The following is a 27,041-nucleotide window of genomic DNA, read 5'->3' on the forward strand; positions in this document are numbered from 1 at the left end:
TTGTTTTACGTTTGCTGGCTTTGCCACCTTTGGCAGTGGAGGTCAAGAGGCCATCAACTTTGTTTGGTGAGCCTGCTGTGTTTTTCTCCAAGGAGGAGGCGGAGAGGTCGGAGCGTCCTTTCTCGTTTACCTTGATTACCAAGTGCAGCCATGGCGGACCTTCTTTATTCTCAATCAAGGAGTTTTTACTGAAGTCATGTTTTCTTCAAGGGGAAGTTATTGTTTCAACCCTGGATCCAAGGCATGTGCTACTAAGTTTTGCTCATTAGGCAGATTTCATTAAGGTCTGGGTGAAGGAACAACTTTATGTCCAGGGTTTCCTTCTACGATTCATGAAATGGACCTCGGATTTTGTCCCTGGTTGGGAATCGCCCTTTGCGCCAATTTGGGTTTCCCTACCAAGGTTACCTGTTAATTTTTTCCAAGGGAATTTCTTGGTGTCTATTGCTGGTGCAACTGGAAGAGTTCTGAAAATTGAAGGGGCAACAGTTAATTGTACGCGCACTGTGGCGCGACTCGTGTGTGTGTTGAGGTGGATTTGCGGGCAATGCTTCCTCAGAAGGTTTGGGTTGGGTATGGTACGGAAGGTTTTCATCAGAAGATAGTCTACGAACGGCTGCCCCTTTACTGTGATCTTTGTTCAAAGCTAGGGCATTCCAAGGACTTTTGCAGAACATCGTTGAAAGGGAAGCACGGTGCTGCTCAAGGTGGTTCAGGCGAGAAGGTGGTTGCTCCTTTTGTTGATATTGAACCGGCTGATGATGTTGGGGCTAGAACTGTTGATAGGACCTCGGAGGAGTCTTTATCCCACGTGGCAAGGACTCTACGCGAGGAGGTGCAGCGGTGCTTAGTGGTGTCGCGAACCAAGGAGGTGCTGTGGCTGGTCGTGGCTCGATTGGAAGGGGAGGTCAATGGAGGCCTGCAGCCCAAAGGGTTTCTGCGAATCAAAGGGCTATGGAGGCTGCTAGGACAGGGCCGGGTACTGCCGTTGGGGGAGGTCTAGGTAGTGGTGGTCACGGGGCTGTGGTTATTTTGACTGGAGGAGGGTCTCGTTCTGTGGTTGCAGAGGCTGTTGAGGCGGTGCCCAGTGTTGCCGTGGAGGGTGGGGAACTGTCTGGCAGAGCTGTAGGTGCTGTGGTTCCTTAGGTTTTCTCGAGGACCGATTTGGCGAGTGATGGTGGATTGGAGGCGGCAGCTGTGGTTGCACCTGCGCAACTGCGCCTGGAGGTGATTTGTGAAGCGAAAACTGAGGGGGTAGATGACAGTGTAATGGTGATGTCAGGTTCGCAGTCCGTGGAGGGCTCCTCAACACTATTCTTTGGGGATAAACAGGGAAGTCTCATCAGAGACGACTGACAAGTGAATATAAAGGATGATGTTCCCTTGAACCGAGTCGAGTTACTGGAAAGCTTTAAGGCTTTTAATGCAACTCTCGCGGAGAGGCTATGCAGAACCTTCGAGAAGTTGGGAGAAGAAGATGGTAGGAGGAAGGCGGTGGAGGTTCCCAGGGTGAAACGCAAGTCTCCATAGTCAACTGTTTTCAGTGCAGCTCAAGTGTATAAAAGAAAAAAATTAAAGCGTGTTCGGCAGGTGAAGGGGGTGCTCAGAGACGCATTATGAGGTCCATGGGACCGGTGGATACTGTTCCCCCTATTTCTTAATGAATTGTTTATTTTGGAATGCTCAGGGTGTGGGGAACTAGCCTACGTCTAGGCAGTTGAAAGCAATGGTTAAGCAACATGGAGCTAATTTAGTTGCTATAGCAGAGCCTAAAGCACAGCTCTCTAAGACGCAAGTTGTATTGAAGAGGATTGGTCTGGATTCGGTGTATACTACTGATAGGCATTGGGTTTTCTGGAGGAGCACGTTGCAAGTAAATGTGGTGGAGGAGGGTTGTCAATTTGTCACGCTGGAATGCCTAGCAACCAACGTGCTAAACTTCCACAAAACCTTTGTCCATGGACTTTGTACGGCTATTGATCATAGGAGTTGTGGGAGGCCATTGATCGGTTTTCTCGGTCTACCTCTCTCCCTTGGTTGGTAGGTGGTGATTTCAACGCTATTTTGACTCCCTTAGAGAAAGCTGGTGGCAGGCCTACGTGCTCCTTGTCTATGGATGACTTTGGTGGTTTTGTTAGTAGCGTTGGTCTTGTGGATGCGGGGTATGCTGGAAATTGTTACACCTAGTCTAACAATCAAGTTGACGCAGGAAGGGTGCTGGCCAGGCTGGATTGTTTTCTTCTGAACCCGGCCTGGCTAGCGGCTTATCCCAGGTGTGAGGTTACCCATCTCAGTAGAACCTGCTCATATCATGCGCCTTTATGGCTCTCTGTTACAGATCCTAGTACTCGGCATGTTTCAGCTTTCAAGTTTCAACAGATGTGGATATTGCATCTGGGGTTTCATGACTTTATCAAGGCCCAGTGGGAGTTGCCTGTTTTCGGTTCTCCGCTATATGTCTTGTTCGCAAAGCTCAAATAGCTACTGGGTGCACTCCGTACTTGGAATAGGGAGGTCTTCGGCAATATTCACCAAAAAGTCAAGGATGTTGAGGATGTGGTTAGCAAGGCAGAGATGGCTTATGACCTCCTTGCTAGCCCTGATTTGATGGGGGCCCTTGTGAAGGCCAAGAAAGTGTTAGAGGGGGTGTTGCTGCAGGAGGAAATCTTTTGAAGGCAAAAGTCCAAGGCTACATGGTTAAAAGAGGGGGATTGAAACACTAAATTCTTCCACTCTATGGTTAATGTCAGAAGACGGCTAGGTGGTATTCCAAAAATTAAAGCGACTGATGGCTCATGGATTACTGACCACGAGGGAGTGTTGTCGGCAGCGGTAAGTCATTTCTCGGGTATTTTTGCCACACATGGATGTTTGGTGGATGAGGATCTGCTGGCCCACATTCCTCAGGTGGTGACGGAGGAGGATAATATTTCTTTGTTGATTCCTCCCTCTTTGGTGGAGGTGAAGGGGGCTATTTTTGCCTTGTCGAGTGACAGTGCTTTGGGTCCTGATGGATTCTCTGGGCATTTTTTCACGGCTTTCTGGGAGGTTGTTGGTAGTGATGTCTGGGCAGCAGTAAAGGATTTCTTAAGGGGGCAGTCTTCCAAGGAGATTTACGTCTGCCAATCTTGTGCTTATTCCTAAAAAGGACAGCCCTGAGGTAATGTCTGATTTCCGACCCATAAGCCTCTGTAATTTTTCTTACAAAATTATTGCTAAGATTTTTGTTTCTAGATTGGCTGGTCTTCTCCCTTCCTTGGTAGCGGAAGTGCAAGGAGCTTTTGTTCAGGGTAGGTGTATCCATGATAATATCTCCATTGTCCAGGAGATCGCCCAGGATTTGAACAGGACGGCCCGGGGAGGAAATGTTATTCTCAAATTGGACATGGCAAAGCCGTATGATCGTCTAGAGGAATTTTCTGTACTTAGTGCTCTTTAAATTTGGGTTTGCTGATGCTTGGATTGGTTTAATAAGGAAGACTATAGAAAATTGCTGGTTTTCGATAGTAATGGGAGGCCCTGCTTCAGGTTCCTTCAAGTCTTCCAGGGGAGTAAGACAAGGGGATCCCTTATTTCCTGCGCTATTCATTTTGACGGAGGAGGTTCTTAGCATGGGGGCTAAACAATCTGTTTGCTAAGGGGCGAGCATCTTATTTCCTGCTTCCAAGAGGGTGTCTTGGAATCTCCCATTGCCTGTTTGTAGATGATACTATTATCTTTATCAGGGGTTTGAAGACCTCGCTGAAGCAAATCTTGGGCTTTATTAGCAGGTATGAAAGCTTTTCGGGGCAACTGGTAAATAGGCAAAAGAGTTGCTTTGAGTTGGGTAAAAAGGCCTCGGTGGCTAGAGCTCGAATAGTGGGGACCATCACTGGGTTTGCAAGAAAGGAGTTACCTATAACTTACTTGGGGGCCCCTCTTTATACTGGATCGCTTAAAAGTTTTTTTCTTTGATGACCTAATTGGAAGAATAAGAAACAAAGTGGCAGGTTGGAAAGGAAAGCTCTTGTCTGCTAGGGGACATGTGACACTGTTAAAACGCGTTCTTGCATATATTCCCGTCCATGTTCTGGCATCCTTGGAGCCGCCAAAGGCTGTTCTTAGGAGGATCTATGGCATTTTTGCCGATTTTCTGTGGAGGAGTTCTGAGTAGGGAAAGCGAAAGCATTGGGTGAGTTGGCAGAAGGTCTGTAGGCCTTTGGAGGAAGGGGGGTTGGGGGTTAGGCTGTTGGAGGATTTCGGGCTCTCACTAAGGCTCAAGGGGTTGTGGAGGATTTTTGTTGGCCTTTCGCTTTAGGGTTCCTTTTTCAAAGCTAAAGCTTTCAAGGGTCTTCATGTTGCCTTGGCAGGATCAAGTGGGCTAAAGTCAAGATCTTGGAGGAATGCCTTGGCTTATAAAGATTCCATGCTTGAGAAATCATAGTGGTTAGTTGGCGCTGGGAACATTTTGTTCTGGCTAGATAACTGGGTGGGAATTGGTCCTTTAATTAATTTTGAGGACAACAGCCTTCAGGTTGACATGACTTTGCACGTTAAGGATGCTATAAATGAGGATGGCTCTTGGAGGCAGGACTTGTTGAACCGGATTGACTCGGTTGGGGTCAGGCAAAGCGTCCTTGAAGGTAGTTTTGTCCTTTCAGATAAGGATGATGTTTTGGTGTGGACTGGCTCTAGTGATGGTACCATTACTGCTAGATCGATCTGGAATGAAGTCCGGAGCGGTTTACCTAAGGTAGCCTACACTAATTGGATTGGGAATCAGTCTCTGCCCACGAAGGTAGCATTTTTTACATTGCAGCTCATCAATGGGAAAATCCCCACAGATTACTCTTTAATGGCTGTAGGCATTCCTCTAGCTTCGAAGGGTAATTGTTGCGGGAGGCCTAAGAGGGAGACCACTGATCATTGCCTCATTGCTGAAGGCACTGCAGCGAAGGTCTGGTGTTTCTTTTCACGTGTCTTTGACATTGATTTACTGCCTTTACAGGATGTCAAAAGTCGTATTCTTCTTTGGCAAGGGTTGGCAAGTTGTAGCAGCTTAAGGGCTTACATTACTAGACTTTTGCTTTCTTTAATTATTTGGGAGCTGTGGAAGGAGAGGAATAATAGAAGATATGGGGAATGTAGGCGGCCTGCAGGTGCTATAATCATAGTACTATATCTCGCGATATATCGGTATCTCGGGCCTACCGAGATATCCGAAATATCCGAGATATCGCGAAATATGCCCGAGATATTGCATTTTTTCTGCAATATTTTGGGGGTCCATCTCGGGGGGTATTTGGCCATATCTAGGCCTGAAACTTCATGGACAGCCTTATTTAAGCTTAATAAACACATTTAAACCATAAAATTGTAAAAATGTGAATTCAAATTGGTGTTTTGGGCTTGCACCCTTGATTGACATACGGTCGCCGACCCTAATGTATAAATAGTTAAATACACATAGATTAATGAAATCACAACTTAAGTTACAAATTACAAGTGTTAAATCGCTAATAGTAGTTGTGCCTCCCTGGATCAATCCCACTCATGCCTCGCCGAGTCGACGTCCATTGCTCTGTTTGAAGGACATATGTGGACCACGGTATAGAATCGGAGAAGAAACGAGTGTAGTCATCCACAAGTGTCACGTAAATGGAATCATCAACATATCGTAGGTAACCTATCCTAGGATATAAACTAGGGTTACCAATCGATCCAATCGTGAAGAAGATGATCCACTATGATATGATGTTGGCGCCGCGCAAGAGGCGATGGCATTGGCGCATGTATGGGTGGTGAGGTTGGTAGCTAGGTCCGCTAGGGTATGCAAAGATGTTATCTACAAAACATGATCCAAGATGTCCCTGGGACTGGGACGTAGTCATAGTCCCCTACCCCACTAAACGCCCATATGATGATGATCCATATCCATATCCACCGTAAGGTTGTGATGCACCATAATCCGATGCCAATGGAGTGGCATGTTGCGCCAAAAGATGGGGCACGCCAATGTCCGGTCGGTCCTCCCTCCCTATCACCCATACTCAAACCACCAACAGGCTAGATAGGTTATCAATGTCCATGTGATCAGGTTCAGAATCGTGTTTGTCGAACCTCTACGCTTCCTGTTGTATGTATGTAGGGGCCTCTCGAGGGTGGGGGTGCGGGGCACGTGCTCCGTGGTCCATATCTGTGTGGCATGATCAAACTGTGTCTCTCCGGTGAATCGGAGTGGCTCTACAGTGCCGTATCCTGGGCCTCCTGGCCTACCACATAACGCTCGCATGCTATCAAATTCTTCACCAACATCACCACCACCAAGATCACCACCACCATCATCACCATCATCATCATCATCATTCGAGGACTTAGACCAGTCTTCATCATCAAGAACATTGCCACCAGTGGCTGGAATGGTATGGGTGAGGCTTCCTCGCATGTATCCGACCCTCGTCCCATATACTCGCCCACATCGCACCAATCTCGAGCTATCATGGGGTCGGGCCTACCTCCCTCCTCATCCAACACTGGCTCACCTCTATCCTCACCCAATCCACAATAGGGTCCTCATTGTCCGAGTCAACTTGAAAGATGTCGGCTAGATCAATGGTGCCCTCTCGTCCCACATGTCCCATGCGTATGTGTTACGTTTTAGCCTCAAGTTGTAGTGCACATACACCATGTCGGATAAACGTTGAGACCCCAATCATTGCGCCTCTTGGAGTGGATGAGTGCAAAGGTACTCCAGTTCCTCTCACAACCGGATGCGAACATGTTTGGGCAAGGACTTTAATTGCTATTCTTCTTAAGTTTTCAGCCGATTCCCCATACAACACCCACCATTCAGCTGCATTACAAGTTTACAACAAAAAAGACGTGTCAAATGTCTTGTTTCAACTTTCAACTTTCAAATTTCAATACATATGTAATTTAAAACTTAAAAGAATTACCAAGATCACCACGTGCTCGCCTCAGACGCAGCCTCGGTTCCAAAACTTCCCAATTCATCCCTAAATACCTTGATCTACACCCATGTGGAAAATTAGTAAGTACTTCTTCACTACTTATTTGAAAGCATGAATAAGTTGAGTTTCCAAATGAACTCACTTCATTGTTGCAAATTGCTTGTAGTGCACCATCTAGCTCCAACTTCTTCACTACTTGTTTCACAGCATCAATAAGTTGAGTTTCCAACCCAAGCCTATTGTTATATTGATACTTAGGGTTCAAGTAGTATGCTGAAATATGACATATAGAATAGAGGTATTGTCAAATGCATAGGTAATTAGTAAATAATAATACTATGAATTAGTAAACATAAAACAAATTTACTCACCAGCCTTATGCAGTGGATGCATAAGTTGATTCTCCCAGCGAGCATTTATGATATCTAAGACACTGCGAGGAGCCACACTATAGACACTATCTTTCATCAAGTCTATTGCAGGATATAGGACTGGCATGGTTGGGCCCTTCAGAGCGGAGTCGCAACGTATAGAACTTTAACTACGGCTCTAAAACTTTCACCACTTTGCTTAGTTTGGTCCAAAAGTCCTCAGATGACATCGTTGTTTGTGCTTCCCTCCCATTTGCAGTCTTGGAACCCTTCCATTCAAACCACTCCTCAGAAGCAAACATGCTTCTCAGCCCGGCCTTCTTTGTCTCAATGCTTTTGAGAGCAATGTAGTTGGTGGCAAATCTTGTGATACCAGGCCTAACCAAGTCACCCCCACATTTTTCCCTCAATAGATTGAGTGCATAGGAGTGGTTGTATACAAAGTTGATGACTTGTCTTGCACTTTCAACCACAGTCTTCACCAACTTTAACTTTCCCATATCTTTTAGCATTAAGTCAATGCAATGGGCTGCACAAGGAGTCCAGAAGAGCCGGTACTTACTATTGTTCATCATCTTCTCACCGGCCAGCTTGAAGTTACTTCCATTGTCCAGATTGTAACTGGACAACATTCTCAATACCCACATCTTTTTCCACTACTTCCTTTAACAATCTGTAAATATATTTTGCATCCTTTATCTCTTTGGATGCATCCACAGATTTGAGGAACACTGTCCTCCCATCACAATAAATCATGAAATTGATGATGGGCTTTCTTGTAAGCCCAGTCCATCCATCTGCCATTATAGTCACCCCATATGTCTCCCACATATTCCTCATCTCACTAATGTACTCATCAATCTCACTCTTTTGTTGAGGTAGATAAACATTCATTACCTCATATGGGGTGGGGCCCTTGAATCCTGGGCCAGCCTCTGCAATGGTATCTATCATGGTATCATAATGGGGGCCTTGTGCAGTGTTTGCTGGGATGGTATGGTATAGCATCCACTTAGCTATTAATTCTTTAACCAATCCCTTCATCCCCTTCCATGCTCCTTTGATTCGGGTTGATCGCTTCCTTTCTTCTTATGCAATTTAGGATCGAGATGTTGATGGTGTGTATCTGCATGGTAGAGGTGTTGGGGTTGCCCTCACACTTTGTGATCTTTTAAAAGGATTCAAAGTTTTAGGACCTCCAGAACTGCCAGCTCCTCCACTACCCCCTACTCTTTGTCTCTGTTGATCATCTTGAAAACTTACTCTGCTCCTTGAAACAGTCCGCCTAAAATCCCTAGCCTCCTCTGCTGTTTGTATGTCATCAGGTACTGAAATGTCATCATCATCAGAGGAGTCATCATCATCATCATCATCATCATCATCATCATTGTATCGTCTTCCTCCTCCCATCGAACTCCTCACTGTATCCTCAAGTTGTTCTCTTATCCTTTGCTTGTCAGCCTTCCTCTTCTTTCTTCCCCTCAAACTATCACCAATCTCCCTGGCTACTTGAAGAGGGACCATATGACAACCTACAACATCTTTAGATCCTCCAGTCAGATGTTGTTTAAGTCTACTGGACCCACCTCCCATAAATTGCATGTGACAATAGTTACATATAGATTTTCTCTTATCCCCATCAATGGGAGTACCATGTAACCATGCAATGTCACCCCTATGCTGGCTGGCTGGTCTCTCTTGTTCCCTCTGTTCTCTTTGTTCCCTCCGCCCCCTTTGTTGACTACTTTCCCCCACCTTTTGCTTGCCCTTCGCACGTTGTCTATCACGATCCGCCATAATGATACTTGTTTACTGCAATGTAAGTAACACAAATAATTAAAAAACTTAATGTAGATGCACTTCAATTGACACTTTTAGATTACTAATACACTTGTATAGTTATTTAATATTTTTCCCCTAACCCTTATATTTTTCACATAATTAAAACCAATTTTTTATATATAATGTTAATATAAGTATTGACCTAACACAACAAAACCAAAAATTAGTAAACATAATATACATGTAATGCATCTCAAAACATATAGAAATAACTTTCATATTTTTTCATTATTTTTTAAACTTAAAACTCATATTTTTCCTTATTTATTTCTGTTTTTTTAATTTTTTATATATTTTTCTTAATTTTCAAAAATTAAAAGAATTATTTAAGAGCAGAAAAATAAATCCGACCTTTGTGAAGCGTAGATCGGCCATTGGTGTCTAACATATATTTAATTCATTACCATCTAAGTCATATTACCCCTAATTATTTCCTATTTTAGTTGTAGGAAAATGAATTTTTAAAACCAGAAAAAAATACATATGGGAAAAAATTTTGACACCGTGAGGTGTAGATCGGCCTCCGGTGTCTAACATATATTAATATCATCAACATCCAACAACATTTGTACAAAATTTTTAAAAAAATAGTTTTAGAGAAATAGAATTTACCTTAAATAATGAAAATAGGTTTGGATGATGAGCTTAGATGACCCTCCGACGTCTTCCCGGTGACAAGGAGCTTCAACAATACTTGGATGAGGCTTGGAAGGGAGGAAGAAGAGAGAAAATTTGAATTTCAGCAGCTCTCGGTCGAAATATCGACCAAGAGCTGCGAAATATGGAATTATAAGGCTCTTAATGTGACACTATTTGTCACTTTTACAATATCTCGCGATATATCGTGAGATCTCGCAATATATCGTGGGTCTCACGATATATATCGTCGATATATCATGATATATCGACGAGATATTGTATTTTTATGTTTCGGAAGTGTTTCGTATCTCGGACATATCGAGATTCACGAAATATGGCGATATATCGTCGATATTTCACGAGATTTTATACCATGATGGGAGCTTGTGGTTCTTCCACCTGGGAAGAAAACCGTTGGATGTAAATGGGTGTTTGTAGTGAAACAGAAGGTGGATCGCACTGTGGATAGGTATAAGGCACGACTCGTGGCCAAGGGGTTCACTCAGACATACGGCATTGATTACTAGGAAACTTTTGCACCTGTTGCAAAGTTAAATATTGTTCATGTGTTATTATCTTGTGCAGTCAACCTTGGATGGGATGTGCAGCAGCTAGATGTAAAAAATGCCTTCCTAAATGGAACACTGGATGAGGAGGTGTATATGGACATTACACCAGGGTTCTCTTGTGACAGAAACCAAGGAAAAGTATGTAGATTGAAGCGTGCACTTTATGGTCTGAAGCAGTCACCTCGAGCATGGTTTGGCCGGTTCCACGAGGCCATGATTTCTGTGAGCTATAAGCAGAGTAATGCTGATCACACACTCTTTATAAAGAGGGTTGGTGAAAAACTCACTGTTCTTATAGTCTATGTTGATGATATAGTGGTTATTGGCAATGATGGTGATGAGATCAGACGGTTGAAGATCTTCCTTGGACAAGAATTTGAGATTAAAGATCTAGGGAAACTACGATACTTTCTTAGGATTGAAGTAGCCAGATCTTTCAAAGGCATTTTTCTCTCCCAAAGGAAGTATGTCCTAGACTTATTGGCTGAGACCGGGTTGCTATGCTGTCATCCTTCAGATACTCCTATGGACCCTATTGTTCGACTCAAGGAGAAAGAGGGTGAGCCTGTTGATAAAGGCCGGTACCAAAGACTTGTAGGGAAGCTGATTTATCTTTCACACACGCGTCCTGACATTGCTATCGCCGTGAGTACTGTGAGCCAGTTTATGCATGATCCCTACTCTTCTCATATGGAGGTTGTTCTTCGTATCTTGCACTATTTGAAGTCAGCTCCTGGAAAAGGAATTCTTTTGTCTACTCATGGTCATCTACTGATAGAAGCATACACTGATGCTAATTGGGCTGGTTCTACAAATCGGAAGTCTATTTCTGGGTATTGCTCCTTTGTAGGTGGAAATCTTGTCACATGGCATAGCAAGAAGCAAAATGTGGTTGCTCGTTCTAGTGCCGAAGCTGAGTTTCGAGCTATAACACAAGGTATTTGTGAGTTACTATGGCTTAAAGGTTTGCTACAAGATCTTGGTGTTCCTATTCGTCTTCCTATGATGCTGTACTGCGGCAACAAGGCTGCCATCAGCATAGCACACAACCCAGTACAGGATGATCGTACCAAGCATGTTGAGGTGGATAGGCATTTCATCAAAGAGAAGTTAGAAGCTGGGCTGATTTGTATTCCCTTTGTGACATCTGCGGATCAACTTGCTGATATCTTCACCAAGGGATTGTCTGGAAAATTGTTTCATCCCAATCTAGTCAAGTTGGGCATGATCGACATCTTTGCTCCAACTTGAGGGGGAGTGTTGAAATAGGCTGCTTACACGATTGGGGTAAGCAGTCCTAGTTTGATTAGGATTAGTCCTACTAGTCCTAGCTGATTAGGATTAGTCCTAGTCATGTTAGGAGTAGTACTAGTCAGATTAGATTCTTTTCTTTTCTTTTATTTTTATTGTTTTACCCTCAGCCGAGTCCTATTCTGGCATTCCTAGTTGTATTAGGAATTCCTAGTAGAACTAGGACTGAGGTGTTATTATTCCTATTTGTACTTTGATCAGATTTACTTCAAGTTATTATAAATAAAGGGGCTTGGGTGATCGATTCTAATCACTCAAGCTTTCATATCAAAGCTGTTTACATATACTTCGTCTTCGTTCTGCTAATCTTAGAGCCTCTTTTGTTTCCATGGTAGATCTCCAAAGCTTTGACTTAGCGTTAATCCCTGTTTTACTCTCAGCCACTAAAACGATATCATCGGCGAAGAGCATACACCACGTGACCTCTTCTTGGATGTTGTTGGTTAGCTCATCCATGGTAAGAGCTTAAGGCTGATCCCTAATATAACCCAATCAAAATTGGGAATTCCTTGCCCTTACCTCCCACAAATCTCACACTAGTCACGAGTCCCTCATACATATCTTTAATTACATCCACATATATACATAACACCCCTCTCTTCACTAGAACATTCTAGATTAAATCTTTAAGGACTCGATCATTTGCTTTTCTCAGGTCAGTAAGACCATATGGAGTTCCTTCTTGCTATCTCTATATCTTTCTATGAGCCTCCTTAATAAGTAGATAGTTTATGTTGTGGATCTACCTGGCATAAAAAGCCAAATTGGTTTACCAAGATATGAGTCTCTCTTCTCAAACATGCTTTAATAACCTTCTTCCAAAGTTTCATAGTATGACTCAATAGCTTTATGCTTCTATAGTTATTGCAGCTTTGGATATCACCTTTATTTTTATAGACCAGGACTACAATGCTTCTCCTCCATTCATCTGGTATCTTCCTTGTGTTCATAATCCTGTTAAACAGCTTGGTTAACCAATATACCCGACAACCTCATAGGGTTTTCCAAACTTCTATTGGCATCTCATCTGGGCTTGGTTTCTTACTTGCTTTCATCTTTGTTAAGGTTTCTTTAACTTCTACCACACTAACCTTTTGTACATATCAATGGAAATAAATTTTTGGACATCAAAACAAATGAATATTTTACTGCTCTTTTGGTTTGTAGCAATGTTTTATCATATTAAGATTTATGTAATTTATAGATTTGAGAAAAAAAACCAACATTTAAAATTTGAAAATTGCACCTACACCGATCCAGTTTTTGTTCTTGAACTAGGGGGTTATTTTTTATCCTTTTAGAATTTGATTTTTTAACTATTTTATTGGATTCAAATAGGGTGTACTTGCTTATTTATGAATAATATCTTAACTTAAATGATATTTGGCATAAATAAGTGTTTGTCTTGGTTTCGAGCCAGGTTTCCTCAAGTTCTGATGGAGATATGTGAATTTATATAGGTGCTCAAGTCGAAACTTTCAAAATTACTGAAATATGGCTGAAACAGTGTCGAAACCATGCGAAACCAGGTCAATTTTAAAGTCTACCCATATCTCGTCTCGGTAGGCTGCGGAACCAAGACAACTCGGTCGAAACCTATAGTTTCAACTGAGTTCTTCTTCCATGGGTGGAACAAGCAATCAGATGGAGAAGGGAAAGGGAGTTTATTCCTCTGTCCTTGCCAATCTTCAGGGTCTATTGGTATAAAATAGATCCCTGCAAGGAACTAATATTTGGAATCTTCAAATGGGATATTGTTTTCAAACACTCCATCCATTTCTAAACTTGGATCTTTTTATAGAAACTGAGACAAAAAAATCTATTTGCAAATATTAAATAATTGGAGAAAAGTGGACAGATGATATCTTAATATGGTAATTGGTGGAGGGCCGGATGGGAGAAGGGAAAATTTGCAGGGGAAGGGAAAGAGATCACACGATCACACACACTCTCAAAGAGTAAAACTCAAACTTCTATTCAATGCACTATGCCCATTGTTGGGTTACATGCAAGTATTTAAAGGAAAAATAGCAAAACTCCTATGTACTTAACTCAAAATAAAAGACTGAAGTAAATAAACTACTAAATAAATAAACTATTTCCAACCCTTACTGGACCAAAATCCATTGTACCGGTTCTGTTTAGGTTTGGATTTCCAAATCCTATCATGCTGGTCCAAGTGTCCATCCAGCCAAATTCTACTGTATCAATTCTCCTCCTTTGAAAAGAACTTGACTCTGTTGAGTTTGGGAAAGGACCAAGGAGGCCGTTTGAAGCAACACGCTGGAGGAGGAACGATCCCGCTACTTTCTTGAGTTTAATGTCAGGGAAATCCTTAGCAGGAAGAAACTTCATGGTTTTGTTGCCGTGCTTAAAGGAGTACGTAGGCACATACCCACAATGTTGTGCCATCTTATCAAACAACCACGATCGACCAAGAAGAATATGACACACCTTCAGATGGAGGTCGTCACACTGTACTGTATCGACAAATTCTTCAATAGAGTAGGGGAGTAAACATGTATCTGTAACCTTGAGATTAGTGTTGTTCATTCATGCAACTTTGTAAGGAGTTGGATGTGGCTCTATCTGCTCCCAACTTACGAACAGCTTCTTCAGAGATGACATTAGTGCAACTACCTCCATCAATCACCAGACTATATAAGACATGACTTAGTTGTTATTTACTCTTTCTTTTTATTTTTTCTCTCCTCCCTAGGGAGGCTTATGTAATTTCCAGAAGTTTATTAATGAAGTTATTATGTGTGTTGAGAATCACTAAACACACACAATCGATTCTCTCCCAATCTCTCTTCTCTTCTTCTCTTCTCTCCTTCTTCCCTTTCTCTTAGTTGTTAACCCTTTGATATCTCATTAGAATCGATCCATTGAAGATTTAACTTGGTATCAAAGCTAGCATCTCTGGTTTGAGAGTCGGCTGAGCTTAGTGGTTGTCTTCTCCTCTCTTTGGAACCCTAGAAATGTAAAGGGTTCCATTAGAGGCTGTACTATGTAAGATAACTATACTTCTTACAGTCTTTGGAGTGTTATTCTTCAAACGAAGTCCATATGGAGAGAGTTTAGGAGCTGCTGAAGTGGTTTGAAGCTTTGGAAGGTGCCTGCCTAGCTACCGCCAGCTTGTGGAGTGATTGTCTCGATTCTCCTTCAGCTCTCCATCTTTGAATGAGACCTAGTGCATTTGAATCGCCTAGAGGTGCTCTCTCAGACCTCTGACCTCTTGGTTGTTGAGAGGAGTGTTGCTTGGCTGGAAGCTGCTGTGAAGCCTTTGAAGATAACCCAGAATTTCCGCCAGCCATGGGATGTTTGAGTTTCGATTCTGCCTTTGGCAGACCATTTTGCCTTGAAACTAGGCTTATTTGAGTCGTATAGGAGTGCTGTTTTGAAGCCCTAAGAGCCTGATTCTTGAAGGGGAAGATTTGGAGACTATTGCTCCCTTTTTTGCTGTTGTACAGGTATCGGCAGCTCTGTTTCTGCTTCTTGTTTGACCTTTTTTTGAAGATTGCTGCATTGGATGGTTGTTTGTTGCTGAGAATGGAATGTTTGCACCTTGTTCCACTTGTTGGGTGTTATGAACTGAAGTTCCTTGGGTGTTAGAAGGATTTGGTTTGAGTTATGCAAGTTTTTTGCTCTCTATATGCCTGCTGTTTTTTAGGCTTTGCCCCAGCCTAGTTGATTTGGTTGATTTAGAACCATTTCTGTACTGGTTTACCTCCTTTATTTGGGCTGAGTGTACTCCCTAGTTGAGCAGCACACTAGTTTGACTATTGTAGTGTCTACTATGTCTGGGCAAAGATTTTGAGGTCAGTGGACCAACTACACCTAGCAGCCTGAGTAATGGTTCCTAAATGATGGCTTCCTTTGATAACCCCAACACCCATATCTCTGTTGTGAAATTGGACAATGCCAACTACTTGGATTGATCCCGTTTTGTGAAGTTGTCCCTGTTAAGTAGGGCAAAGTTGGGGTATATTACTGGCTCTATTAAGGAGCCTGCCATTACTGATCCAGGCTATCTCAAGTGGGAGACTGAGAACTCCACTGTTATGACTTGGCTGATATTCTCTATGAAACCTGAGATAGGTAGGAGGTTTATGAGTAAGGAGATTGCGAAAGAGATCTGGGACAGTGTCTCCAAGGTTTTTGATAGAGTTGATGCAGCCAAAGTGTATCAAATCATCCATATGAAACAGGGTGATAGGAGTATATCTGACTACTACAACACTGTTATTAGCTTATAGGAGGAATATGATCACTATAACAACCTCTAGTTGTCCAGTTCTGATGATGAGGCAAAGGTCTATGGGAGCCACGAAAAGTAAAGAATCCTTATTTTGCTTTGTGGTCTTAACCCAGAATATGAGCCTCTTCGCTTGCAAATCTTAGGGAGATCTCCTTTTCCATCTCTGGATGAAGTGTGTAACTACTTGCAAAGTGAGGAAACCAGGAGAACAACTATGGATATGGCACCATCAACAGAGAGATCTGCTCTTGTTTCTAGTTCCCACAAAGACTGGAAAAGTAGGGGGAAAGGCCAAGGGCCAACTTGTGGAGATCACCATAAGAGATTTAAATGTGATCATTGTGGAAAGCTAGGACACACCAAGGACAGGTGTTGGGACCTTCATGGGCAGCCCCTTGGTATGCGAGGTGGTTCATTTAGTGCCCGTGGAGGCAAGCGAGGGGGAGCTAGGGCTCACTCTATGGTGACATCTGAGTCTAAGACATCTGGACCCCAGCCTGCTCCTGACTCCATTTCACAGGATGATATTGCAGCCCTCTGTCGGCTGATGTCTCACTTTGGAGGGTCAGCTATTGGTTCTGCCTTTGGAGGGTCAACTACTTCTGCCATAGCTCTACAGGTCTCGTCTGCTCCTTCTACTGCACCCACCTGGATTATTGACTCTGGAGCCTCTAATCACATGACTGGTATGTCACATTATTATGACTCCTACTCCATTATCTCTTGCCAGGAAAAGGTGAGGGTTGTTGATGGTTCCCTTTCTTCTGTCTCTGGTAAAGGTAATGTGAGAGTTACTCCTTGTATTTCCCTTAAGTTTGTTCTTCATGTTTATGATTTTGCTACTAATCTATTATCAGTGAGTCACCTAACCAAATCCTTAAATTGTTGTGTCACTTTCTTTCCTTCCTATTGTCTTTTTCAAGATTTGGAGACAAAGAGGGTTATTGACAGTGGCATTGAAAAGGAGGATTCTACCTTCTTGAACCATGGTTACCTGATCAATCTACTATTGCATCTTATGTTTGTGGTCGGAGTGACCATAGTACTTTGGAGTCTATAATGCTTTGGCATCAACGTTTGGGTCATCCCTCTTTTGTTGTTATTAGGTGACAGTTACCCCACTTGTTTACTTCTTTTCCTCATGTTTTTCAGTGTGAATCTTGTATTTTTGCTAAACATTGTCGCACATCTTATCCTTATCGTGGTAATAGATCTACTGCACCTTTTTCTCTTGTTCATACTGATGTTTGGGGGCCTTATCCTATTACTTCCTTGTCTGGATTTCGTTATTTTGTTTCATTTGTGAATGACTATTCTAGGTCTACTTGGACTGTTTTATTGAAATAAAAGAGTGATGTTTGTGATGCTTTTAAGGATTTTTATCAACTTATCAGTACTCAGTTTGGTACTCAGATCAAAATTGTTAGGTCTGATAAGGGGGGTGAGTACATGTATGGGGGGCTCCAACAGTTCTTTACTGATAATGGCATCATCCATCAACTGGCATGTGTTGACACCCCTCAACAAAATGGGGTGGCTAAGAGAAAGAACTGCCACTTGTTGGAAATCACCAGGGGTCTTCTCTTTGGAATGCATGTGCCTAAGACTTTCTGGTCTAATGCACTTCTTACCGTTGCCTTTCTTCTTAACCGCATGCCAACTCCACTCCTTGGCTCCAAATCTCCCCTGGCTCTTCTTTCTCCTCAATCCTTAGTCTTCTCCTTACCTCCAAAAGTCTTTGGTTGTGTTTGCTATGTTCATATCAACAAATCAGCCCGCACCAAGCTTGATCCCAAAGCTCTCAAGTACTGCTTCTTGGGCTACTCTAATTTAACCAAAGGGTATATGTGCTACCATCCTCCTTCCCGAAGGCGACTTCTCTCCAAAGATGTCACCTTCTTTGAGTCTATTCCTTACTTTTCTTCTCCTCAGCATCCTCTTCAGGGGGAGAGTAATAGAAGTGAACAAGATATTGATGTCATTCCTTTTCTATCTCCCTTACTGACCTCCACTTCCCCATTCCTATTTGATATTGGAAAATACAAAGAAGTGGATGTTGTTGATGCTGATGGTGTTATTGATATTGATACTAGTAGTGGTGGTGATGCTAGCAGAAAAAAAGAATGCAAGGGAATAAGATTTAAAGATGTTGTATTCACAAGAGGTGAATGCTTGTTGAAGGGAAAAGGAAAGCAACCCTGGTATGCGTTGAAGTGAAAGCAACCCTGCCAAAACCCCTCTTTGGATCCACATCCTCAGTCTCATCCTCCTCAGTCAGGTAATACTTCTCCTTCTGAATTAGATCTTCCCATTGCTATGAGAAAGGGGAAGAGAACCCGTACTAACCCCATAGTCCAGTTTGTTTCCTATGACTCTATTTCTCCTACAGGTATTTCCTTTTCCACTGCCCTTGAGTCTTCTTCCATTCCCGAAAATGTCACAGAGGCCTTATCCGATCCAAAATGGATGCAAGCAATGTCTGAGGAAAAGGTTGCTCTGGAAAAGAACAATACTTGGACTCTAGTTGATCTTCCCAGGGGGAGAACTCCAATTGGATGCAGATGGATTTATACCATCAAGTATTGATCCGATGGTACAGTAGAAAGATACAAAGCTAGGCTGGTTGCAAAAGGGTATAGTCAAGTGTATGGCATTGACTACCAGGAGACTTTTGCCCTTGTAGCCAAGCATTACTCAATTAGGGTTCTTCTTTCAGTGGCGGCCAATAAAGATTGGCCAATGTACCAATTAAATGTGAAGAATGCATTTCTTCATGGAGATTTAGCAGAAGAAGTGTACATGCAGCCTCCACCTGGTTATAAGTGTCCCTCAGCCGAAGGGAAAGTGTGTCTCTTGAAGAAAGCTCTCTATGGCCTCAAGCAGTCTCCTAAGGCAGAGATTTAGACAAGCCATCCTGAAGAATGGGTATTATCAGAGTCAAGTTGACCACACCTTGTTTATCAGAAGAGGTAATGATACAGTTACAACTCTCATTGTCTATGTTGATGACATTTTTGTAACTGGGAATGATGTTACTGAGATAAACAGATTGAAGTCTTATCTGGCTAAACAGTTTGAGATCAAAGACCTTGGACTCTTGAAATACTTCTTGGGTATTGAAATATCTATATCAAGGAAAGGAATCAACATCTGCCAAAGGAAATTTGTCTTGGATCTTCTAAAAGAGACATGTATGATGGGGTGTAACCCAACAACTTCCCCCATTGATCCGAATCATAAGCTTAGTGATGAATGTGGTTCTTCTCTTATAGATGCAAGCGAGTACCAAAGGTTGGTTGGGAAACTAATCTATCTCTCCTTGACTTGACCAGACATCTCTTATGTAGTTGGTGTGGTGAGTCAGTTCATGCATGCTCCCAGTAATGGACATCTGGATGCGGTGTATCGCATCATTAGATATTTGAAATCCTGTCCAGGAAAAGGTCTTCTATTTTCCAGGCATGATCATTTGCAGATTGAAGGCTACACAGATGTTGATTGGGCTGGTTCAGTCGCTAACATGAGATCTACTTCTGGGTACTGTATCTTTGTGGGTGGTAATCTAGTTACCTGGAGGAGCAAGAAACAACCAGTTGTAGCTAGATCCAGTGCAGAGGCTGAGTTTAGGGCCATGGCTTATGGAGTATGTGAGCTTATATGGCTAAAGAGACTACTTTAAGACTTGAGTTTTGAAACTGAAGGGCCAATGAGACTTTATTGTGACAACAAAGCTGTTATAAGGATTGCCCATAATCCGGTTCAGCATGATCGAACCAAACATATTGAGGTTGATCGACACTTCATCAAAGAGAAGCTGGACTCTGGGTGCATTTGTACTCCCTTTGTGAAGATAGGTGATCAAGTAGAAGATATCCTCACCAAGGGTCTCAGTGCTAGTCTATTTAGTACCTTATTGTGCAAGCTGGGAATGTATGATATCTATTCTCCAGCTTGAGGGGGAGTGTTAGAGTTATGTCTGTAAGGGTAGTTCTATCATTGTCTTATTATAAGACATGACTTAGTTGTTATTTACTTTTTCTTTTTATTTTTTCTTTCCTCCCTAGGGAGGCTTATGTAATTTCCAAAAGTTTTTTAATGAAGTTATTATGTGCGTTGAGAATCACTAAACACATACAATCGATTCTCTCCCAATCTCTCTTCTCTTCTTCTCTTCTCTCCTTCTTCCCTTTCTCTTAGCTATTAACCCTTTGATATCTCATTAGAATCGATCCTTTGAAGATTTAACTTTCACATGGGTCTGAAAGATACTGCTGCAGTGCCAATCTTCATCCGTAGTGACTTTGTGAGTGGTCAGAACAGGATGAAGAACATAATAAGGATGTCGCTTCTCATCACTATAATTGCCATTGACTTTACCTAGTGCCATAGTTGTCACGGCGTCTAGGTGACCCAAGGCAATGGAGAGGGTCCAAAATCAAGGCGACACCTGTTAAGAAAACAACGCCCAGAATGGCGATTTGCAGAAGAAAAACGAAAATAGAGAGAGCACACAACGCACAACACAGAGATTTACGTGGTTCACCTCCAAGATGGAAGCTACATCCACGGGCGAGCAGTAGAACAAGTTTTACTAATTTTCTCTGGAAATGTTACAAACCTTCATAACCCCATCTCAAAGAGATAAGAACATTATATAGGGAAGCCCTAACCCTAAAAAGTACAAAAGTGCCCCTAGCCCAAAAATTGCCAAAAAAACAGGGCCGGACCAAAACATAACACATGGCTCAAAAGTACTCATTTCGAAGATCTCGATGAGCCCAACACAACTCCACGCCGATGGGTGGAGCCTCACCATTTTTCTGCATTCCGAGGTCGTTTCGAGGCCGAAACGGCCCTCCGAAGGTCTCAACCACACTTTCTGGACCAAATCAGGCTTCACCAACAACAACACCAACTAGGTGACCAAGGCGCCCACCTAGGCTCCCAAGGCGATGCAGAGGGTCCAAAATCAAGGCGACACGTAAGGATCTGCTTTCAGAAATTGCATATCAACTCTCTTTTCATAACTCTATTTTTATTCTTTCCCTGTTTATTTATAAATTCCAGAATGGCCTTCCTTCCTCTAAATTATTACCAATTGGTCCTTGTGTCTATTTTCTTTACCCAAACAGGTCCTAAGCTTATCAAAAAATTACAGAATTGACATCAATCCTATTATTTGAGTTGTGTATCACCTGGGTGGGTCCATAGAAACCAAATCTTGGGTTTACGATCTTGTGGTTGCATCAGGTCATGGTTGGTGGAAGTTTCATAGAGGCGAAGAGAAAGATGTACAGACATGCCTAGTCCTTCAATTTGTAGGACAAAAATGAAAAGATGGAAGGATACTTCTGAAAAAGTATATGTATTTGACAGTTTGACTTGAGAGTCTAAATTTATGTGCAACACATTTTTCAAGACAGATACATGTCTGACATGCCTTAGCATGGGTCCTTGATAGAAAGGCAAATTCGAAAAAGGAAAAGGGGAGTAAAAGCTGCTGAAAGACGAGCTCTGCTTTGATTGCAGTCTACTCTTTGATTCAGAGAAGTGGAAAAAAGTGGCAGATGAGTTCACCCTGTTTCAACTTGATAGATGCCACATTGCCACTGCTGTTGCAAGCCAGTGCTTGGAGCTTTCCAGTACCCAAGGCGTTGATGTCACACCCCACCCTAACTAACCCGGGTTCAATGTGACTAGATGCCAACGACATCCCAAAATCCTCCAGGATCACAGATGCAGTATCCCCACTCACAGTCAAAATCACAAGACATAAATAAGTCAATGCAGCGAAAGATCAGATATTTATAGTATCAAAATCAGTATAACACAATTCTATGTGATCAAGTATTTCTATAATAGAGTTTTGCCTTTACATCCATTACTACTTACAATACTTGCACAAAACAAATATTTGCACAAAAAGTTAATTACAGAAAACAAATAAAAATCAGCAGCAGCACGATCATATCAGTTAAAAGCCACTGAAGGCACAGCTGTCACAAGCACAACTGTAATCATGTTCCTCTGGATCAGCACTCCTGTGAGCACTACCAAGATCAACAGCAGAAGGGAGGGAGTCATCATCCTGAATCTGCAAAGTCTCTCCTACAACATCACCTAAAAGGGGAAAAACCAGGTGGGATGAGCTCCATTGAGGGGATGGGGCATACAAGCATTCTCAAATAGTCCATGTATGCATGATTTCATTTTAATATTAAGACCTAACAAGCAAATGCGTAAGTCATAAGGGATTTATGTGCTACTGCAACGCATTAGGCTGTATCCCTGGTCCCAAAACTCGCACATCGGTCACCCAGCAGTACAACCCTAGCTGCGAAAGGAAGCCTACCAGTCCCAGAATGCGCCATCAGTCACCCTGCAAATCCCTGATAACCCTAGCCCTCAGTCCCTCACCCAGTCCCAAAACTAACACATCGGTCACCCAGGTTTGGGAATGATATTCCGGAATTACCATCGGACCTACCATTGGTTATCCAACACGTTACCCCTTGTTAGCAAGGGGTGTAGCACAGGGTTATATAGTCCTAGCCGCATGCTCCTATTATGATGTTATGCATGTATATAAGTATAATCCGTATCCCATACCACGGATATACAAATACACATGCTGGAGTCAGTCATACCATATGCTTCATGACAGTTCATTCTCTATCATCTCATGCTCATTATCAATCTAACATATAAATTTATGATATAAATGATGAAATGTAGCACATTCATGATGCATGATCATATATATACAACATTCAACAATATAAGGAAATAAATTAAGAAACACTCCAAAAGAGTCAGACATCCCACTCACCTGTCTTTCAACAGTGATACTCGAAATCAAATCTCAAAAGAAAACCCGTTAGGCCTCTCCGAATCATAGTTAGTAAGTTCGGGAACGGCAACAATACGGGAACGGATACGTACGGCAATCAAATGGACTGTACGGCAATAATACTTTTCAAAAAATCCGGCGCAATAAAATGCTACGGCAATAATACGGTACGTGTTTAATACGTGTATAATACGTTTGCTCTGTAAAAATCCGGGAGCAAAAATACGGGCATATATTCACTCTGCAATAGACATGTACACCTAAGAAACACAATATATCAGTTACCCAAGGAGCACAGTGAAGGTTATTGTTCATTTCAAACTACCAAAAAGCAACATAAATAGAAAACATGAGGTGCCACCGCTGAATGGTCCACAGTGGTGACTTTGTTGGTGTACCGGGAAGGTTTCAACTCCCATCGATGTTACCGTGAAGAATTCCTTCTTCATGGAGTCACCTCGCCAATGAAGAAGGAATTCTTCTTCTCTATTGGTGAAGGAAAACTTAGGCCCTGAAGATATTAGAAGATAAGATAAAGCTACCAATATGCCGACCTGGAACTTACACCATTCATGGCTATGGTGAATGCCTATGGTCCAACTTGCAAGGCCACTGTGAGAATTCCATCACTTAGCTGTTATTGTTAGAATGTTCCCCTGCATTAGTGCTTCCTCATGGGATAAGTACTTTTTGGCCTCAAAGTTGCTTGTGCTGCCGATCTAAAATTAGTATGGAACATTGATGAGAACATCCCTTTCAGTTGCAAATGACAATGAGCATAGATGGTTAAGGCACAACCCTATTTCTTGCATGTCCAAGAAATCAGGAAACCACCATAACAAAAATGTTGATCTTCGATTCAACAATTAGTGGAATATGGCTACCCAAGTATTAGATGGCAGTCATTATGACAAACAGAGGCAGATAACTTCATAAATGATGTTCTTAACAGGGGGAAAATGAGTTCTCATTATTGATGATGCTCTACTCTAATCTGGAATGAAGGAGCAGTCTTTGTCACCATCCAGTACCAATTACCCACGAAGCTATTCTCCGCATTATCAATGGATTCTAGTATCCTTCTTCTATTGCCTATTTTTCAGATGCAGGAAAATTAATATAAACAAACAAGCTAAAAAAGGGTAAAGCATAAGCTTATTTGAATCTGAAATTGGGTATTATTGTACTCACAAAACCAACGAAAAACCCAATACAGAAGATTTCCTATCGGAGCTCCAAGAAAGAAAACGAAAACTTACAAATGGACTGCAATCTACGGCTTGAATAGCGCAAGAAGAACGCTGCAATCGATGGCCTAAAGAACGCAAGAAGAGGAAGAAGAGACAGAGAGTAATGCGGAGACTGGAGACTGAGAGCCGTTGGACAATGGAATTCTTTCGTTTTCCACTGGAGAAGCCGTGAAGAATAGAACATGAGGGTTTGTTTAGCTTTTTGGTAAGTGGTAGATTGATCTAACGGTTACGATCAACTTTAGATTTTTTTTTTAAACAGTTAAACAAACGTATTTGTACGTGTATCATACGCGTATTATTCGTGTATAATACTTTAGGTCATAAAAACCACGTATTTACCCGACTCTGACATATTATACTCAATACGGCAGCTTTTTCATTGAAACGTTCGGATACGTGTATTATACGCGTATTTACTAACTATGCTCTGAATAGCTTATCTCTAGCATAATTCAAGTGTAAAATAAATCATATATTAGAGTGTGATTAATTCCCAAAAATTCCCATACAAAACTGGCAAAGCAGAGTCAGCAGAGACCACCGAATGATCTATCCGGTTGATCACTGATCGGCCGGTGGTCCCTACATAACTTGGATTTCAAGTTCTGAATCACAATCTTCAATCCAAGAACCAAATTAAAGCAAATTTAGAGAGGGAAACACTTAACAATATTAAGATAGGTTGATTCCAACCTAAATTCCCAATTTCCAGATGGGATCTACACCCAATTTAGACAATTAACCTAAAATCTGGGTTTTGGAGATGATTGACTCATAAGATTACAGATCCTAGGTTAAACATGGGTAATCTAGGTCCAAATTATGCAGAAAACCATAAGGATTAACAGGCCGAGCTTTCCAGCTCTGCATGCAAAGATCCAGCCTGAAACAGCTAGGTTTCTAACCTACAGGTCTTACAAAACAGCAAAAGAAAAGAAAAGTAGCTGGAGAATAGAGGTCCTACCTGGCAGAGGTGATGGGCAGCAGGTAATAGCAGGTAACTTCAGCTCTCCAAACTTTCTCTCTCTTCTTCCTTCTTCCCAGAGTTCAGGTTCTAAGACCAAATAGAAATGTGAAATGAATCTGAGCTGATACTGCTATAAATAGTTTTAGCTTACTGAGGCTTGTTTGCCTGTGCTGCCATAAGAATTAAATCGCATTATTCCACTCATTAGGCTGGGTGGCCCACCATCATAACTCTGTAAGGTGTACAAAGTAGCAGAGGGATCTCACAATATGGTGAGACATGAGCGGGAAGACCCGACACGAATTATGTGGGCTCCACAGAAGTTTAATGCAGTTTGGCTGTTCAGCACCACCAGATGATCATATTGGTTGATCAATGATCGACCAGTGGTTACTGGTCTTACTGCTGAACCTGTTCAGCAGGTTGTTACTTCAAAGCCAGAACTAAAACCTTAAGGAAAATTTTAGGGGCTTACTTCATGACTTGTTATAGTCCACAGATCACCAGTGTCAATGGATGCCATTGCAGGACCTACATCATCTAAGATTAAAAATTAGACCTGATTTAAGTACGGGTATGACAGGTGAAGTCCCACTGAGATGCATCATTAGGATTTTCAATGGGGCATTCTCAGTCTTCCTTAAGATACTAGGCATTAGTGTAAACCTTTTATTTTCTGCACTTTTCTGAACAGATACATCCTTATAGGGAAGGACAAAATTCTTTTCATAAAATTAAACCATCTTAAATGACTGAAACACCTGCACGTGTGTGTGCACAGGTACGCGTGTGAGGGAAACATATGTGTCTAGTCTGTTTCCAGAGGTCATAGTTTTTATCTTCTGGTGATTCTCTTCTGCTTTATCTTAGTTTTCAAGGAATTACCCAAAAAAAATATAGTTCTAGGAAATGCCTTTTGTAAACACCATTGCAAGTTCGAAAGGTGGTGTTTTGTTTTTTTTTTTTTTAACCCAAATATTATCTGGAACCCGGGCCAGCCCCTAAGATTTTGTTAATGTCAAACCGTGGAAATAGAATACAAGGGGGGGACGTCCCGCCTTACCCCAACCCAAGGAGAAAAAACCTCAACAAAACTAGAACTAACCCAAACAAGCAATAACATGAAAAGCTTCACATTACTCTCTGAGAACTGGTAACCCAGCCCTGTCTTCCCAAACAATACGCTGCAAGTCCCCTGGTGGCTGACTGCCAGTGTGGAAAACAACGGAGGCAGAAGTATCACAAGCTAGGTTGGCAAGCCAATCCGCTGCCCTGTTACTTTCTCTGTAGGCGAAAGATAAGAGAGGCCGAGAGGAACGTATGAGGGCCATGGACTCCTGGAACCAGTACCATCGCCTCCATAAGCTACACCTCCCTCGTTGAAACATCCTGATAATAGTGGAGGAATCTGAGTTCCCCACAAAATCAGTCAAGCCTAACTCATGACACAACTTCAAACCATCTGTCAACGCCCGTAGTTCAGCAACAGAATTAGTGCACTCACCATAGAAACTAGAAAAGGCTGCCAAAACTCACCGTAGTTCGAAAGGTGGTGTTGCTTAATAGGACAGTAGATTAATATCATAAATGACTTCTAGCCACTGTCAAAGATTCAAAGGGAATGCTTTATAGTTTTTAAGAAAACCTTATGTAAACACCATTGCAAGTTTGAAAGGTGGTGTTGCTTAATAGAACAGTTTAGATTAATATCATAAAAAACAACATAACGTGAATGTTTTGCCCTAATATTGGTAATTTTTTATATAGTAACAAATTTTTTTGATAGGAACATAGATCATAGAAGTACATGGTGATACAAATACACAGAAGTACAACAGAAAACAACACCACAATCAACCCTAGTATGGCTAATTCTTTCTTTTATTATTATCTAATGCAGGAAATAATTGGAAGTACCCGCATTTTCATTGCTATACACAGATCAATGTTACAGCTTAAGCGGTTAGTATTACATGCTAAGGTGTAGTTTTGCATACTCAATTGATAACATACTCATATCTTCTGTTT

General features: G+C 42.0%; 1 protein-coding gene across 2 annotated transcripts in view; it reads left to right on the plus strand.

The window, feature by feature from the left end:
* The window catches only part of LOC122656722 (ATP-dependent DNA helicase 2 subunit KU70), a 112,912-nt gene that overhangs the window by 72,754 nt on the left and 13,117 nt on the right, over positions 1 to 27,041 (plus strand). For both annotated transcript variants that reach the window (XM_043851341.1, XM_043851342.1), the window contains exon 13: positions 26,914 to 26,975. In XM_043851341.1, coding sequence (XP_043707276.1) covers positions 26,914 to 26,975 — 62 coding nt within the window. The remainder of the gene's footprint in view (positions 1 to 26,913; positions 26,976 to 27,041) is intronic.

The sequence above is a fragment of the Telopea speciosissima genome, chromosome 3 (genome assembly GCF_018873765.1).
Source record: "Telopea speciosissima isolate NSW1024214 ecotype Mountain lineage chromosome 3, Tspe_v1, whole genome shotgun sequence".
Classification (NCBI taxonomy): Eukaryota; Viridiplantae; Streptophyta; class Magnoliopsida; order Proteales; family Proteaceae; genus Telopea; species Telopea speciosissima.